The following is a 19006-nucleotide window of genomic DNA, read 5'->3' on the forward strand; positions in this document are numbered from 1 at the left end:
ATAATTTTTTTTTTTTTTTTTTTTTTAGGTAGGCTGTTATATTTTTTAGGTTTTTAGTGGAAATGGGAGCAGGAGGGGACCTAAAACAAACCTGCAATTAGTGGACTACAGCGCTGGGAATACACGTTTGTATTCGAACACTATGATCTTTTAAGGCCCGAGTCGTCAAACTGAAATTACAGCCAATTCATAGAATGTTTCCATTTCGGCAGTTTTGTCCTTAAATTTGAAATTTACTTTGAATTCCAACTGCAGTGACTAACCCTGATAGTGTTCAAAGAGTTTCTGTGTGCAATAACACATGGTCTTCAAACAAAAGAAAATCTGAAATAAAACGTGATCATTTTTTCTAATCCTTTTCCTCCTCGTATCCTCCTGACCTTTCTCATTCTTTGTTTCTTACCTCTGGGTGTGGATTTTTCTTTTTACTCTGAACTAACTCGATGCTCATATTCCTTCGTCCTGCGATGTCAACTTGCCTCCTTCGCGGAGGGGATAATTCTAGATACATAATTAAAAATGATACAAAGTTCAGGTTTAAACTTTCCAACTATCCATTGATCCAGAGAAAGACAAAGAGACAAAGACTCTTTTCAGTTTAATCTCAAAGGGATAAAGGTTCCCTCTTCAATTAAACAACGAATGGATAATTCTTCTGAACAGTGATTCTTAATCAAAATGTAATTTCTTTAATCTGGCATGCCTGTTTGTATAAACTTAATCCACCAAAATAACTTTATTTGGAAGAATTGAATTGCTCTGAGATATTAAAATGTACTTAAAATGCAATATCCTTGTCTTCCTAAGCTCAAAATTGGCATGCTTACGAAAAAAAACCTCTTAAATATTTTTCTTCTAAATGGAGTATATTTCCCAATGAAATCAGTGTAATAATCTTCAAGCAAGCATTCGGTCAATGTTGTGTGATATCTTATAAAATCACATATCCCAAATAAGACTGGCTTCTAGAATTTTGTTAGAAACCCTCTAATTGAAGATCCATGTAATAATTAAAATTGCAGAGTGACTCTTGGAGCACAGATCTAAAAACACTTCTATTCTCCTCTTCCTGAAAGATCTGTAGCCCTTCTTTCTGGTCTTGTGACTTTCGATTAGCTCGTTAAGTTGATGGTCAGCTATTGGAGCAGTGAAGTGGAAACCTTCCTTTGGTACCCCAAGAAGCTTGCAATCAAACTCGGTCTTTCTACAAATGTCCCAGTACTATACTCCTGTTGCCCTGCTATCAGACTACCTATAATTCTTTGTTTAATGATGCAAACCTTGTTCTGTTTCTCTTTAAAATATTTTCACAAGTTTAAAGTCCTCAATAATAGGTAAAGCTTTCAACTTTTCCCCTCCAACATTTAGTAAAACGGCTTTTGATTTTTTTTTATTGGAATTCTCCAGCTAAGTGTTTTTTACACCTAAAACAAATCATCACAGAGCAAAGAGCAAATTAGTCATATCTTATTTTTACCTTGTGTAAAAGCAGCTCTACAGCCAACAAAGTGGTGTTTTATTTTTTTGCCCTGCTTTTATAATATTTATATATTTTTGACCAGAATTAAGGGGGAGGGAGGGGGGATAATTTATTCGAGAATTGTGCAATCTGAGCAGTCCAGATAGAAGGACACTAGTTGATCTGACGATGTTATCTTATTACGTGACCCAGCTGGTTTGTAGATCTGGTTTCCATATCCTGTCTACAAAAGTTCAAAAAGTATAAAACAAGTAATAAAAGGTATTTTAAAATAAATAAAGACCTAATACATACATACTTTATATGAAGGATTTGGTCCTAGGAAATGCAATACCCCCAAATAAATATCCAAAGTATTAATATTAAAAACGGAAGGGACAGTGAGTCACAAATCGAATCCAGGGGGTTATCAGCGGGCAAAAACAATTGAGATAGATAATTAGAGGAGGCACTAACATTATTCTTTACTCCTGCTGATCGTAACACTGCGGTTACTAATCATAGATATTCTACAGCTACCTGCCATCATAACACTGCCTTCCAATTGCCCCAATGTCTCGGTGGTGTGCCCTCAGTGGGCAAGCCTTTGGGATTGGCATTCACACCAGGCTGACTTGCCAGTAAATTGCACAGATCCACCACCATTCCGGGCAGGTCTGCCTCATTTCGGTGGCCCCAAAGACGTGAGTTGCATCAATGGTCCATTACTCTTTACCCCACCCCCGTTGTCTCGATTCACGGGATGCCATTGTTGGAGGCTATGCATAACTTTTATTTCTCTGTGTTAACGTGACACCGTTTACACAGTACAGTGTCATGGCGTCTGTATCTACTGTTTATAAAATAGACTTATTGTGCTTTTTGTTTCCTTGTTACTTGGGGTGGGGACCACAACATTTCTATAAAATATTTTCATTAAACTTGAAAGTTTATGCCTATTGCAATCTCACTCTGCAGAGATCGTTGGTCACTGGCGATCATTCGACTCCGTAACTAAACAAACCAGCATTACTCCTTAATGTTCTAAAATGTATTATCTTAGAGAACAGGTTCTTCAAAGCAAACTTAGAGATAAAATGCAGTGTTTTAAGAGAGAAAAAGATAATAGTTCTGTACAATTTTGTTTATGAAAAATGATTTAAAAATAAATAACTTTTTAAATGCGTTTTTTGTTTGTTCAATATTTAGCTCGATTTCAACTGTCTACATTTCCTGTGCCAGGGTCCAGGGGTGTACTAACTTCTTTACTTTCCTGTTATGATCTGCATAAGTCTAGTAAAAACTGATCACTGGGCTCAATTAATGTTTCTTTCTTTTCCTCCCAACGGTATTTAAAAAAAAAAAAAAAAAAAAAAAAAATCTTCCATATAAATTAATAAACTTCCTCTGTAAATAATGTTTGATCAGCGACCATTACAGGTGTATGAGAACTGTTACGAACGCTGGTATAGTAGATACCCTGTTCGCCTATTTCCTCTCGAATTGCTGAGCCTGAGTGATTCTAGCTTGCAGTTCTGGTGTAGATTCAAACAGTTCCAGACGAATTCAGCATCCAAGTAGTTTCTCCCCAGCAAGTAGACAGTTACCCAACCATGAGCCTAGACTAAAGGGCACAACAGGAAAATCATTTTAATGGGTGCAAGTCCTATGCAAGGGGCACTCCCATATGGACCTTGTGGGGGATATATAATAATAACACAATGACAATGTGTGACACTCCCAATACAAACAGATAATTCCCTCCTCTCTGCCTGTGAGATAATTGGCTCAGATAGTGTAATAACTCAATTATCTCCAGGCAGAAAAAAATTATTTTTCATAAAACTTGAAAAGCACCCCAAAACACATAAAATCCCCATGTTATATCCCCTGATAGCCCTGATCTGAGTGACCAACATATCCAAAAATCACCCAGATCAGTTGAGGGGTTTTGGAATTTTATGGAAGTCCCATTTGGACTGACCGCACACGAGGCTCCTGGGTTTAGGCTGTGCGGTCGGTCTATTTTTAAAAGTAACAAAAATGAATAAATGCACGAATGGAACCCCCTGGCTCATAGCAGCGATTATTCCCCTTGTTCGTTGGAAACATACTACCGAACAGCACTCTCCTGTCTGTTCGAGAAAAGGAAGTAGGCGTTCGTATACTTTGACCGCTGTTCGTGAAGTCGAGTGTCCGATTTTTAGTTCCAGGCCGCCGTTTTCTCTCGCACGTGGCGTTTGACTATACGAACTACGGCCACACAGGGAGAGCACTTAATTGACTGTTTCCTTTGAAGATAATGAGCCAGGAGAGTGGTTGGTGTTCGTTAGTTACAGGCTCAGCTACCAAACCAATAAAACCTAAAAGTCCCGAATGGCATGATAGTTTTCATCACCTGTTATTGAAGTGGCTGTGTCTAGAATTGCAGGATGTCACATATTTCCAGAAACCGACACATCAGGATGTTCACTTCTCATGTGAAGCAGAACGATAACACGGCATATTTTGTAGCCCTGAATTAGTGTTTATATTCAAGTATTCCGGGCTGGTGGAGCAGGATTCTCTGGGTTGCGGGAAATTGGGTCACATCAAGAAAATGCGTGCTTGCACCAACAATGTGCAATACAGAATGCTGGCCATAGGTTAGTCAATTTCATCCTGGAGAAATAGCACTCATTCCATGGTTCATGCTGTCATTAGCTGGGGAACCTATGATCGATGGGGTCTTGTTATGAGTGGTGTCTGTTAGAGGGTATGTAAGTGGAAACACTGGACTGCTCCTTGTGTCTTTTTAACCCATTATTCTCCCCCAGAATGGCGTAAGACTTCAATCATTATTGACCAGCCGTGACCCAGCTCACAGATCACTGCCTTAAATGAACTACCGGTCTGTCTGATAAAGTCCTTAAATATCACAAATTTGAATTGTGTAAGACAGTATTACTGCAATGTAACCACTGCAAAGCAAGTAACCCTATCCCTGATTGATCAGGTCAGTGTTTAAGCCTGCTTCAGTATTAATTGGGGTCTTGTGACACCCTCAAATCCTGGTGTGTTTGGACATTACGCCACCTGCGGGAGATATCCTTTTTATTATTATTCTTGCTCTTGCACGGCTTGCATCCTGTCCTGGAGGTAGAATGATTTACATGTTCAAGAACTCAAATTGGTTCCATCCTCTGGTTAATGAGCGGTAGAATGCCTACAGCAGGAAATGCAATGTTATTCACACCCAAAATGCAACGATGCAGAGAAAGCGTATCGCGCTTAACTGGCTGCCGGACAATGACGGACTCGATGTGTTGAGAACGAATATCAATTTAGTCTCACATTGTCCTCATTTAGATAGGAAACATTTAGATGTAAACCACCAGACTGGCCCCATATTTCAACGTGACCCGCAGTAGCCTCTCCCTACAGAGGGAGATTTAAAGTTTCCACTTTGCCATTTTTTCATCTATTTATAAGATTGCACAAGACAACCGTTACATTGGACACGTAGAACATACAATTTCATATTTAACTGAAAAATAAAAAATTCTGAATTCCTTTAGAAAATAACTTATTAAAAAAAAAAAGGGGAGTGTATGCAAATGAGCCTATCGATGCAGATATTTCCACGCCCACAAAAATCGTCTTTATTATATTTCCCAGTCTGTTGCGCCAAACCTGGATTTTGGAGATTTTTTTTTTTTAATGCAGAAACTGCATTTTTTCGGAAGAGGTGCCCTTTTAGCCCATTGTCTTCCTTTCTGTCGCACACAGGGTTAAGTCTCTTTCCCCTCTATAGTAAGCCGCTGATCTGTATCAGATCTTACGGACTTCTCCTACGCCTAACTTAAATAAACTTTGCACATTCCTGCAATTGATATATTTCACAACTTTGACATAGTACGTCCACGACAGAGTCACCAGTTGGACTTTCTATCTGTCAGGCTCAGAAAAGACCTGTCAGACTAAAAGATGCTCTTCCACATACAGATACCTTCCACAATAGTCAGCCTTAATGCCTACAGACATTGTGTTCTTGTGTGTGGAGCTCAGATGGATATTTTTGTTTGTTAATGTCATAGTCTTGTTACCGTTGGGGTGTGTTTGTTTCATTGTCTTTTTTTATATTTTGCTTTTGGGCTCGGATTCTTGTTTCTATGTATAGATTTGATCTTTTAGTTTTTCTTATTTGAAACACGACATTCGTCTTTACTTACCTAAAAACTAAAGACAGGAGCTGCTGGTATATGTGATCTACTAGATTGTAAAGACTGAGATCGTGCTGTCACCGGGAGGACTGTCCCTCCTACCTATCAATGACTAACAGCCAGCAGAACTGGAAATGAAATGATTTTGGTTAACCTGACCTTGGAATGTTGCTTAGTGAGTGTGTAAAACACTGTAACGCTTTATACAAATAGGAATTATCTAAGGGGCTTATGATGGCGCCCTCTCTCAGCACTGTTGACTTCATTGCTTCTCCAGTTGTATATGTCTCTTAATTCACCTTGTCTCTTCTCCCAGGTCTTCTGTCACCATCTTCCCATCCTCCCTCAACCTGATGTTTTTTACCCATCCTGTTGGGATTCCTGCAACCAACCAGTCCTACTCTTTACCATTCTGTCCCGTGTCCCTGTTTTATCTAACATCCTGTCCTACTCTCTACCATTCTATCTTGTGTCCCTGTTTTATCTAAAATCCAGTACTACTCTACCATTCTATCCCGTGTCCCTGTTTTATCTAACATCCTGTCCTACTCTCTACCATTCTGTCCCGTGTCCCTGTTTTATCTAACATCCTGTCCTACTCTCTACCATTCTATCCCGTGTCCCTGTTTTCTCTAAATCCAGTCCTACTCTCTACCATGCTATCCCGTGTCCCTGTTTTCTCTAAATCCAGTCCTACTCTCAACCATTCTGTCCCGTGTCCCTGTTTTATCTAACAGCCAGTCCTACTCTCTACCATTCTATCCCGTGTCCCTGTTTTATCTAACATTCTGTCCTACTCTCTACCATTCTATCCCGTGTCCCTGTTTTATCTAACATTCTGTCCTACTCTCTACCATTCTATCCCGTGTCCCTGTTTTATCTAACATCCAGTCCTACTCTCTACCATTCTATCTTGTGTCCCTGTTTTATCTAACATCCTGTCCTACTCTCTACCATTCTGTCCCGTGTCCCTGTTTTCGCTTGCATTCTGTCCCGTGTCCCTGTTTTGGCTTACATTCTGTCCCGTGTCCCTGTTTTCTCTAACATCCTGTCCTACTCTCTACCATTCTGTCCCGTGTCCCTGTTTTCGCTTGCATTCTGTCCCGTGTCCCTGTTTTCGCTTGCATTCTGTCCCGTGTCCCTGTTTTCGCTTGCATTCTGTCCCGTGTCCCTGTTTTCGCTTGCATTCTGTCCCGTGTCCCTGTTTTATCTAACATCCTGTCCTACATTCCCAGCCGCTCAGCCTACCATTAAGTCCTGATAGTGTACGTCTGTCAGTCCTCTTCTGCTTGTTTCTCTTTTGTCCTTCTGTCCCTGTCGTGCTTGTTCAAACTGTGGTGACCTTCACTCTTCTGATCAAACACTGGTTATCTTTCTGTTTTTGAGTTTTTTAGAATGTCATATTGGCATAAAGTAAAACATTTTTGTGTTCGTTGGTGAAACACAGTAGCAGGTTGCTCCCATACTACGTCCTGTTCTTGCTGTACGTTCTCTGCGTAATGTTGGCCTGTTATTGGCTGTCGTTCTCTGCCCAGCGATTTTAAAGGTTTGGGCCAATCACTAAATTGTACACATTAATGGCTGTTTGCACAAAGCTGTGATTAGCCTAGAGATAAAATGCAGTATTTTAAGACAGATAAAGATAAGAAGTTCGCTAAAATTTTGTTTTCTGAAAAATGAATTTTGTAGCGTTTTATGTTGGTTCAATAATTAGCGCAATTTCAACTGTCTACATTTCCTGTGTCAGGGCCCACAGCTTTGTATGAGCAAGCAGTGAAAGCTCACACACTAACTCATGATGTCACAAACTGCGTAACTTTCTTTCTAACGATGCGCCCTTTTCTCTATTAAAACAGCTGGATGAACAATGCGAGCTGAAGTCGGTTGAGCAAGACGATGATGTCATTCCTCTGGCCGCAAAGGAAGCGAGCCGGCTAAGCGAAGAGGATCTGATTAAATATTTACACGTGAGCATTATACATTCTCTGTACCCCTATAGGCAAAGCCTCTTTGTTCCACCGTTAATTGTCTAATAATCTTCCCGAATGTTAGGAATACTTTTACCGTTTTAGAACTTTCAGAAAATGTGATAGATTTAAAGGAAGCCTACACTGGTTTATTTTCAATGCTGGTTCTATTTACTGAGCAGTGATTTGTGGCAGGTTGCCCAACAGCTCCCCTGTTGCGATTGGGTGAGGGAGCTTTTTTTTTTTTTTTTTTTTTTTTAAGTTGAGAATTCATTCACAAAATGTGCAAAAAATATAAAATTGATCACTTGACAATAAGAAGAAAGAAGCTGACAACATATTGGTGCTCTCCATTAAACAATGCGTGGATCTGATCTTGTGTAGCTAGCTTTACATGCCTTGGGGTTTAAATTGTTTGAATAAATGTTGACTCAACTCTTGGGAAAACAACAAACTGATCCTACGATGCTCCTTCCTATTCTGTTGTGTGATGATTTAGGCTATGTCAATTTTGGATTTAGCGAATGAGTGCTGAAAAGACATCTTGTCAATAAGCACTCTGGAGAGGTAGATGCCAAACCCATCTGTGATCTGTGAACGTTCCTCTTTATCCCGTCCCACAACTCTACGGCAGGAATCTGTTTTATCACTGATAAATACAGCCCAATTTGACCATGGATCTCAGTAGGGGGTCACTGTTCAGTTAAGTAAATGAAACCTAACTAGTTAAAGGGACACTCTGCATGTCTTATCATGAATGGAACTTGCCAAGGCCCCAACACATGCTCTGCCTTACAATCCTTTGTTCATTGCCCTGAGCCCCGATATGGTGTACAATGACCCAGTGGTGTATCCTGGTTAAATGCTGCCCTAGGTCCAGTGCCTGCTGGGTGGGCGGCGCTGGGAGCACTTCCCCTGAGCACTCTGCTCAGCTCCCTCGTGCGCCGCAGAGTGAGGCTGGGAGCCGGAATATGACGTCATATATTCCGGCTCCCAGCCTCATTCTGCGGCGCGCGAGGGAGCTGAGCAGAGTGCTCAGGGGAAGTGCTCCCTCGCCAGCAGCCCGTCTGGCATGTCAGTTAGCCGCAAGGCTAACAAGACATTTGCCCTGGGCATTTGTGGGCGGCATTTTTTGTCTCCCCCCCCCCCCCCCCTGGAAAATGCCGCCCAAGGCAAATGCATTGTTTGCCTCGCGGCGAATACGTCCCTGCACTGACCCATAAATACTAAATATGCTGCAATTCAAGGTATAACAGCGTGAAAAGCTCCGTTGTAAATGCAGTGCTTATCCCTTATACTGTACCCATCGCTCCATATGGTGATCACACCCAAGTCAGTGGCCAGCTGCTCTGTATAAAATTATCTTTATGGACTCTATCTCGTTCTCCCTTTGAAAACATCGGGACGACCAGAAATTAGAAAATTCAGACCTTGAGATTTTGTACCAAGTCAGGGTAATATGTTTTTATGTATTATCTCCGTAGTTCTTTTTAAGTTGACGGTTTATTATCTATTTGCTCAACTTTTACAATGAACATAATGGGCAATTTTCTTATAAATGAACACTTACCCACCCCTAGCTTTTACTGCCTGGATTATCATTATTCATCCGGCCATCGACGTAATTGCGCTTTATGGTGAAATTACATCCTCCAAAGAAAGACTTGTTTCAACGTGGTGTGTTTGTGTTTACGGTCAGTAGGTCTGTGTGCGCGGATTATACTCGAGTATAAGCCGAGTTTTTCAGCCCATTTTTTGGGCTGAAAAACCCCAACTCGGCTTATACTCGAGTCAGAGTCTGTATTATGGCAATTTGCATTGCCATAATACAGACTGGGGGGAGAGGGGGGCTGGCAGAGCTGTACTTACCTTTCCTGCAGCTCCTGTCAGCTCTCTCCTCCTCTGCGCCGTCCGTTCAGCACCTCGGTCAGCTCCCAGTGTAAATCTCGCGAGAGCCGCGGCTCTCGCGAGACTTACACTGTGAGCTGACAGAGTGAGCTGCACAGACCGCGCGGAGGAGGAGAGAGCTGACAGGAGCTGCAGGAAAGGTAAGTACAGCTCTGCCAGCCCCCCTCTCCCCCCCACTGAACTGCCACTGGACCACCAGGGAAGGAGAGCCCCCCTCCCTGCCATATATCAAGCAGGGAGGGGGGACGAAAAAAAAAATATATAAAAAAAAAATTAATAATAATAAAAAAAAAAGGGGTATAAGGACCACTATGGGAGGGAGGGGGGTATAAGGACCGCTATGGGAGGGAGGGGGGGGATAAGGACCACTATGGGAGGGAGGGGGGGGGGGATTAGGACCACTATGGGAGGGAGGGGGGGGGGATTAGGACCACTATTGGAGGGAGGGGGGTATAAGGACCACTATGGGAGGGAGGGGGGGTATAAGGACCACTATGGGAGGGGGTGGGATAAGGACCACTATGGGAGGGAGGGGGTGGGTATATGGACCACTATGGGAGGGATGGGGGGGGATAAGGAACACTATGGGAGGGAGAAGGGGGATAAGGACCACTATGAGAGGGAGGGGGTGGGATAAGGACCACTATGAGAGGGAGGGGGTGGGATAAGGACCACTATGGGAGGGGAGGGGGAAGTAAGGACCACTAGGGGAGGGAGGGGGGTATAAGGACCGCTATGGGAGGGAGGGGGGGGATAAGGACCACTATGGGAGGGAGGGGGGGGGGATTAGGACCACTATGGGAGGGAGGGGGGGGGGATTAGGACCACTATTGGAGGGAGGGGGGTATAAGGACCACTATGGGAGGGAGGGGGGGTATAAGGACCACTATGGGAGGGGGTGGGATAAGGACCACTATGGGAGGGAGGGGGTGGGTATATGGACCACTATGGGAGGGATGGGGGGGGATAAGGAACACTATGGGAGGGAGAAGGGGGATAAGGACCACTATGAGAGGGAGGGGGTGGGATAAGGACCACTATGAGAGGGAGGGGGTGGGATAAGGACCACTATGGGAGGGGAGGGGGAAGTAAGGACCACTAGGGGAGGGGAGGGTAAGGACCACTAGGGGAGGGGTGAGTCAGGACCACTGGGGGGGGGGGAGTGAAGGAACACGGGGGTGGGGAGGTAAGGACCACTGAGGGAGGAGGAGGGGAAGTCAGGACATATGGGGGGGGAGGGGGCGGCAAAAAATGTTTTGCCTACGGCGGCAAATATCCTTGCACCGGCCCTGCACACACTGCATTCACACACTGCATTCATGCACACACACACTGCATTCATGCACACACACACTGCATTCATGCACACACACACTGCATTCATGCACACACACGCTGCACTCATACACACACACATACGCACACACTGCATTCATTATACACACACTGTAAATAAATATTCAATTAATATATATTTTTTTAGGATCTAATTTTATTTAGAAATTTACCAGTAGCTGCTGCATTTCCCACCCTAGTCTTATACTCGAGTCAATAAGTTTTCCCAGTTTTTTGGGATAAAATTAGGGGCCTCGGCTTATATTCGGGTCGGCTTATACTCGAGTATATACGGTACTTTGTTTCCCCCCCCCCCCCCGTGTTTAATTCTGAACAAAATGACATGCATTACAAAAATATTTCTGCTGAATAAAAGCATGGTATTTCACCAATACAATGCCTGTATGTGTCTCTAGTTTCTGACTGTCGGCGTAATGACTCTCGGACTGCTTTTTTAAAGGCAGATTACAGCAGGTCTGTTGCCGGTTATTACATCATCTTGTAGACAATGAACATGGCGTGTACAAGGTGTTAAATTAGAAAAAAAATTAAACCATGGTCGTTTTGTAACTCGTTCATTTACAAACGTCACTTTAGAATTTTTTTTTACATTTCTTTTTCAATTTTTTTAATTACGTTTTAAGTACAGGCTCGGGCATTGCTCGGTTATTCTCTAAAGTGAGAATTGGGGAGATTTTAGGACAAAGTAGCCAAACAGGAATACTTCTCAAACTCCACTGTTTCTCCATCTAGGACACTTTGGCCTGAAAGTTGCGATGGCTTGGTCGTTTCTTTACAATTTCCGGTTTAGTAAATAAATGATATGGCAAGCCGAAGGCAGAAGGTTCATTTATGGTCAGTCTTAATAAAGCAGAAGGGGGGAAAAACAACCGCTCACGGTTTTATTTTAAAGATTCTCTCCCAGCACCATAACCACTTCTATTCCTTACGGGGGTTATAGATCCCCTGTCACACAGTGTAATATTATTAGTGCTGCCATTAAAGACACATACAGATTTTATTTTAATTTCTGATTAGACCATTGAGCCCACTAGGTGTGCACTGAGATAGAATCTAGAATGGGGGAAAACTGAGTGATGGGTCAGGCTACACCGTGTTTTCACTGACAATTCTATCCCTATTACTGATCTAATCGTGGATACCCCAAGGTCATTTTCCTTTCATTTCCAAAATTTGCCCCCTTTACCTACTCTGTACATATTGTCTTTATTGGGCAGGTGGACCCAAGCAGTGGGCTCTCCGAGTGCGCTGTGCTGCAGCGGAGGACGAAGCATGGCTGGAACGAGTTCCAAATGGACAGTGGAGAGCCAGTATGGAGGAAATACCTTGGGCAGGTAAGTGACTGTCTTTCATGGATATGTACAAACAGAATGGGATGTAATTATTAATATATCACCAGGACAGTTACAGTTAGATCTGTCAGCCGTTCTATACGTCCGGTAAGTGTTTTTTTTACATTTTGTTAATATATCATTTTATAAAATGTTGCTTTCTGTAACTGATGCCTTGCTGATTTGTGCGTTTGCTTTTTTGGGTGTACTGTACTCCAGGCACCATAACCACTTCAGTGATTTGATGTGTCAATGGTGCCTGGAGTCTGTATGTCACTGGGGTGTCATTAGCCAGTCGACAAACAATATTGTGGTCTGGCTAATATTCCATTGTGTGCATATTTATATGGACAGACTTTCACTCATATACGGTCAGCTGTTTGGGAGCTCCCAGATTTTATTCAAATGCTTGAATATTGTCCGACAGAAAACCAGGTGTGACATTCCACCAAAACCAGTACAATAAGCTGGGGGTCCCTTTAATTCCCGAGATTTTGGAAATCATTAAGACCTGACACAAGTCTGATCATTGTGCCCTCTGCTGCAGTGACGTTTGCCACTGTCCGCCTTTTATTTCAGGGAATAGTCTACTAGTGAGGGCAGCATGCACGCTTCATAAAATTAGTGTCATCAGCACTGGCGTTTACTGGTATTCCGAATTAGCAAACTTTCCACACAGGACTGTTTCATTACAAAAAAGGAATGATGGGAACGTGGATTTACATTAAATGTGAGGATGGGGAGGTAGAGTGCGAGCGGATGGGGAGGTAGAGTGCGAGCGGATGGGGAGGTAGAGTGCGAGCGGATGGGGAGGTAGAGTGCGAGCGGATGGGGAGGTAGAGTGCGAGCGGATGGGGAGGTAGAGTGCGAGCGGATGGGGAGGTAGAGTGCGAGCGGATGGGGAGGTAGAGTGCGAGCGGATGGGGAGGTAGAGTGCGAGCGGATGGGGAGGTAGAGTGCGAGCGGATGGGGAGGTAGAGTGCGAGCGGATGGGGAGGTAGAGTGCGAGCGGATGGGGAGGTAGAGTGCGAGCGGATGGGGAGGTAGAGTGCGAGCGGATGGGGAGGTAGAGTGCGAGCGGATGGGGAGGTAGAGTGCGAGCGGATGGGGAGGTAGAGTGCGAGCGGATGGGGAGGTAGAGTGCGAGCGGATGGGGGAGGTAGAGTGCGAGCGGATGGGGAGGTAGAGTGCGAGCGGATGGGGAGGTAGAGTGCGAGCGGATGGGGAGGTAGAGTGCGAGCGGATGGGGAGGTAGAGTGCGAGCGGATGGGGAGGTAGAGTGCGAGCGGATGGGGAGGTAGAGTGCGAGCGGATGGGGAGGTAGAGTGCGAGCGGATGGGGAGGTAGAGTGCGAGCGGATGGGGAGGTAGAGTGCGAGCGGATGGGGAGGTAGAGTGCGAGCGGATGGGGAGGTAGAGTGCGAGCGGATGGGGAGGTAGAGTGCGAGCGGATGGGGAGGTAGAGTGCGAGCGGATGGGGAGGTAGAGTGCGAGCGGATGGGGAGGTAGAGTGCGAGCGGATGGGGAGGTAGAGTGCGAGCGGATGGGGAGGTAGAGTGCGAGCGGATGGGGAGGTAGAGTGCGAGCGGGTGGGGAGGTAGAGTGCGAGCGGGTGGGTAGGTAGAGTGCGAGCGGGTGGGTAGGTAGAGTGCGAGCGGGTGGGTAGGTAGAGTGCGAGCGGATGGGTAGGTAGAGTGCGAGCGGATGGGTAGGTAGAGTGCGAGCGGATGGGTAGGTAGAGTGCGAGCGGATGGGTAGGTAGAATGCGAGCGGATGGGTAGGTAGAGTGCGAGAGGGTGGGTAGGTAGAGTGCGAGAGGGTGGGTAGGTAGAGTGCGAGAGGGTGGGTAGGTAGAGTGCGAGAGGGTGGGTAGGTAGAGTGCGAGAGGGTGGGTAGGTAGAGTGCGAGAGGGTGGGTAGGTAGAGAGGGTGAGGAAATATTATAAATCTAATATGACTGATTTTCGTTACTCCCTTTGGAGCGGATTATATTGCTTATTGTGTGTAACTGTAATACAAAGATCGCAATGTCTCCGTAAAGCCTTAAAGCTGCCATGCTTTCTCTTTTGAGGTTTTGTTTGAATATATTTATTTTAATATTCTGTGTTTATCTGGAATCCAGACTCTGCAATGCTTCCTGTATAATGAATCATGCAGAGTAGAAAACGGGACACTTCCGTATACATTTCTACAAACTGATCATTTAGAATGTCTGCTTTAGGATTTAAATAAAAAATGTGTCCGTCGTGACATAGGCAGAGCAGGCGTTAAATGTATATGTCGTGGTGTCGCTGATACCGTTAAATGTATATGTCGTGGTGCCCCCCCCCCCCCGCCCCCCTTCCCAGGCGCTGGTAAACTGGGATAAACATTGCGTACATTTATCTCGCCGTGATAGGCGCCGTATTATGGCCATCACATTGTCCCCGTTTGCCATGTTGCTTGATGATCGAATTAGACGACTGTATTTATTTAAAAGATATTTATACGACGAGTTACCCAAGACTAATCCTGCTTACATGCATTTTTCTTGCATATCTAGTTTCAAATGATAAATGAAGAAATCCTATCTTCCTAAGAACTGGTTTCTGAGTAGCCCCAACTTTCATCAAATTAATCTACGTTAAGCGTTGTATTACAATGCCCCATTATACTCACATCAGTATAAAACTGGTTGGAAAAATTATATTTTATAAAACTGCACATTTCACAATATGTTATACAATCCATAGAGTATGAATGTCATTTGGTACTTATAGCGCCAGCATATTCAGCTGTGCTGTACAATATAGGGAATATAGACAAATAATGAACACATACTGATTCAAATGGAATAGAAGCTTAACCGTGAGCCTGTGAGCTTACAATCTAGCTAGTGCATTACTTTTATAGCAAGATAACCCGTGAGCGCAAGTTCTATATGTGTTTAATACAGTTGACTGAATATTGTATATATCGCTGGCGAAACGGATAAATACACAGTTGCAGGTTTTCAAACCTCAGGGTTGCAGGGCAGAGTTACCTTAATGCTATGTAAAGTCCTTTAGACAGTCTATAGACACCGTTTATTTATAATATACTACGCACAGAGACGATGGCCATTTTAGACTCCTTTTTGCTGCTCACTGATTTTAAACATACACGTTTCACTTTTTAGGTCTACCTTGTTTAGTGTGATTGAATGTGTCTTTTATTTATGATGTGAAATAATCAGGTGCGTTCTAATACTGTGGGCTAGCAATCAGAAACAAGCTCGCTCTCTGCAAACAGAACTCCTGTGATTTACTAATTGCACATTTACCTAGTGAATTCTTGTTGACACAAAGGAAATCTCTTTCCTCTTCCCGGCCTCTGATATGAAATCGCTCTCATCCATCTCAATATAGGCATTAATAAATATTATATCCAGTACCAAAGTATGTGCCATGTATTATTGTATTGTATGTTTATGTTCGGCTCTGTGTTTGAGTTGTAAATAAACAATATTGTAATTTTGCGCCTTCGTTTTTAAACTTCGCTCACACTCACAAGAATAATCATAAGAAACCTATTGTGTAAAACACCTGGTTTTGCCTCTTCTCGTTGTGACCGTGGCTTCACGAGGAAGGCAGTTCTGATACAGTAACCGGTGTATTGTGACGGTGGTTTCACAAGGAAGGCAGTTCTAATACAGTAACCAGTGTATTGTGACGGTGGTTTCACAAGGAAGGCAGTTCTGATACAGTAACCGGTGTAATGTGACGGTGGTTTCACGAGGAAGGCAGTTCTGATACAGTAACCGGTGTATTGTGACGGTGGTTTCACAAGGAAGGCAGTTCTGATTCAGCAACCGGTGTATTGTGGCCGTGGCTTCACGAGGAAGGCAGTTCTGATACAGTAACCGGTGTATTGTGACGGTGGTTTCACAAGGAAGGCAGTTCTGATTCAGCAACCGGTGTATTGTGACGGTGGCTTCACGAGGAAGGCTGTTCTGATACAGTAACCGGTGTATTGTGACGGTGGTTTCACAAGGAAGGCAGTTCTGATTCAGCAACCGGTGTATTGTGGCCGTGGCTTCACGAGGAAGGCAGTTCTGATACAGTAACCGGTGTATTGTGACGGTGGCTTCACGAGGAAGGCTGTTCTGATACAGTAACCGGTGTATTGTGACGGTGGCTTCACGAGGAAGGCTGTTCTGATACAGTAACCGGTGTATTGTGACGGTGGTTTCACGAGGAAGGCTGTTCTGATACAGTAACCGGTGTATTGTGATGGTGGTTTCACGAGGAAGGCAGTTCTGATACAGTAACCGGTGTATTGTGATGGTGGTTTCACGAGGAAGGCAGTTCTGATACAGTAACCGGTGTATTGTGACGGTGGTTTCACGAGGAAGGCAGTTCTGATACAGTAACCGGTGTATTGTGATGGTGGCTTCACGAGGAAGGCAGTTCTGATACAGTAACCGGTGTATTGTGACGGTGGCTTCACGAGGAAGGCTGTTCTGATACAGTAACCGGTGTATTGTGACGGTGGCTTCACGAGGAAGGCTGTTCTGATACAGTAACCGGTGTATTGTGACGGTGGTTTCACGAGGAAGGCTGTTCTGATACAGTAACCGGTGTATTGTGATGGTGGTTTCACGAGGAAGGCAGTTCTGATACAGTAACCGGTGTATTGTGACGGTGGTTTCACGAGGAAGGCAGTTCTGTTACAGTAACCGATGTATTGTGGCCGTTGCCTACAGCCTGGTGGTGGTCTGATTTTGTTATTGCCATTTGTCATGCAATCATTTTTTCATCGAACAGGCTAAGTGGTTTGTTATTTACATTTTCTGCTGTAAAATTGAAGGTCGTTCTTTTATTGTATTTGTAAGATATTTGTTTAACTTGTTAAATCGTATTTACTTCCGAATTTCACATGATTACAACCTGGCCAGACATTCTTCTGTTTGAGGCCAAACATCCTTTAAAAGCAATGGACAAATAACACCCACACATACAGTCAGAGACGCACTTATCAATTTTATCACTGCAGCTCACTGTGTGCTGTTACAAACTCAAACCTCTCAATTGTCCTACAACTCCCAGAATTCTTTGAATACAACGCAAATGCACTTTAGAAAATATACATACACTGTATACTTACTGTACCTCCCTCTACTGTAATGTAACTTGTAAAGTGCAGAGTACACCTGTTAGCACTATATAAATATAATATACATACACTGTATACCTACTGCACTTACTGTACCTCCCTCTACTGTAATGTAACCTGTAAAGTGCTGAGTACAGCTGTTAGCACTATATAAATAAAATATACATACACTGTATACCTACTGCACTTACTGTACCTCCCTCTACTGTAATGTAACCTGTAAAGTGCTGAGTACACCTGTTATTGCTATATAAATAAAATATACATACACTGTATACCTACTGCAGTTACTGTACCTCCCTCTACTGTAATGTAACTTGTAAAGTGCTGAGTACACCTGTTAGCGCTATATAAATATAATATACATACACTGTATACTTACTGCACTTACTGTACCTCCCCCTACTGTAATGTAACCTGTAAAGTGCGGAGTACACCTGTTAGCGCTATATAAATATAATATACATACACTGTATACTTACTGCACTTACTGTACCTCCCCCTACTGTAATGTAACCTGTAAAGTGCAGAGTACACCTGTTAGCGCTATATAAATATAATATACATACACTGTATACCTACTGCACTTACTGTACCTCCCTCTACTGTAATGTAACTTGTAAAGTGCAGAGTACACCTGTTAGCACTATATAAATATAATATACATACACTGTATACCTACTGCACTTACTGTACCTCCCTCTACTGTAATGTAACCTGTAAAGTGCTGAGTACAGCTGTTAGCACTATATAAATAAAATATACATACACTGTATACCTACTGCACTTACTGTACATCCCTCTACTGTAATGTAACCTGTAAAGTGCTGAGTACACCTGTTATTGCTATATAAATAAAATATACATACACTGTATACCTACTGCAGTTACTGTACCTCCCTCTACTGTAATGTAACTTGTAAAGTGCTGAGTACACCTGTTAGCGCTATATAAATATAATATACATACACTGTATACTTACTGCACTTACTGTACCTCCCCCTACTGTAATGTAACCTGTAAAGTGCAGAGTACACCTGTTAGCGCTATATAAATATAATATACATACACTGTATACCTACTGCACTTACTGTACCTCCCCCTACTGTAATGTAACCTGTAAAGTGCAGAGTACACCTGTTAGCGCTATATAAATATAATATACATACACTGTATACCTACTGCACTTACTGTACCTCCCCCTACTGTAATGTAACCTGTAAAGTGCAGAGTACACCTGTTAGCGCTATATAAATATAATATACATACACTGTATACCTACTGCACTTACTGTACCTCCCCCTACTGTAATGTAACCTGTAAAGTGCAGAGTACACCTGTTAGCGCTATATAAATATAATATACATACACTGTATACCTACTGCACTTACTGTACCTCCCCCTACTGTAATGTAACCTGTAAAGTGCAGAGTACACCTGTTAGCGCTATATAAATATAATATACATACACTGTATACCTACTGCACTTACTGTACCTCCCTCTACTGTAATGTAACTTGTAAAGTGCGGAGTACACCTGTTAGCGCTATATAAATATAATATACATACACTGTATACCTACTGCACTTACTGTACCTCCCTCTACTGTAATGTAACCTGTAAAGTGCGGAGTACACCTGTTAGCGCTATAT

The 19006-nt window shown here is 43.3% G+C and overlaps 1 protein-coding gene across 2 annotated transcripts in view; it reads left to right on the top strand.

The window, feature by feature from the left end:
- The window catches only part of ATP2C2 (ATPase secretory pathway Ca2+ transporting 2), an 83516-nt gene that overhangs the window by 15717 nt on the left and 48793 nt on the right, over positions 1 to 19006 (top strand). For both annotated transcript variants that reach the window (XM_063437382.1, XM_063437383.1), the window contains exons 2-3: positions 7518 to 7628; positions 12110 to 12226. In XM_063437382.1, coding sequence (XP_063293452.1) covers positions 7518 to 7628; positions 12110 to 12226 — 228 coding nt within the window. The remainder of the gene's footprint in view (positions 1 to 7517; positions 7629 to 12109; positions 12227 to 19006) is intronic.

The sequence above is a fragment of the Pelobates fuscus genome, chromosome 12 (assembly GCF_036172605.1).
Source record: "Pelobates fuscus isolate aPelFus1 chromosome 12, aPelFus1.pri, whole genome shotgun sequence".
Lineage (NCBI taxonomy): Eukaryota > Metazoa > Chordata > Amphibia > Anura > Pelobatidae > Pelobates > Pelobates fuscus.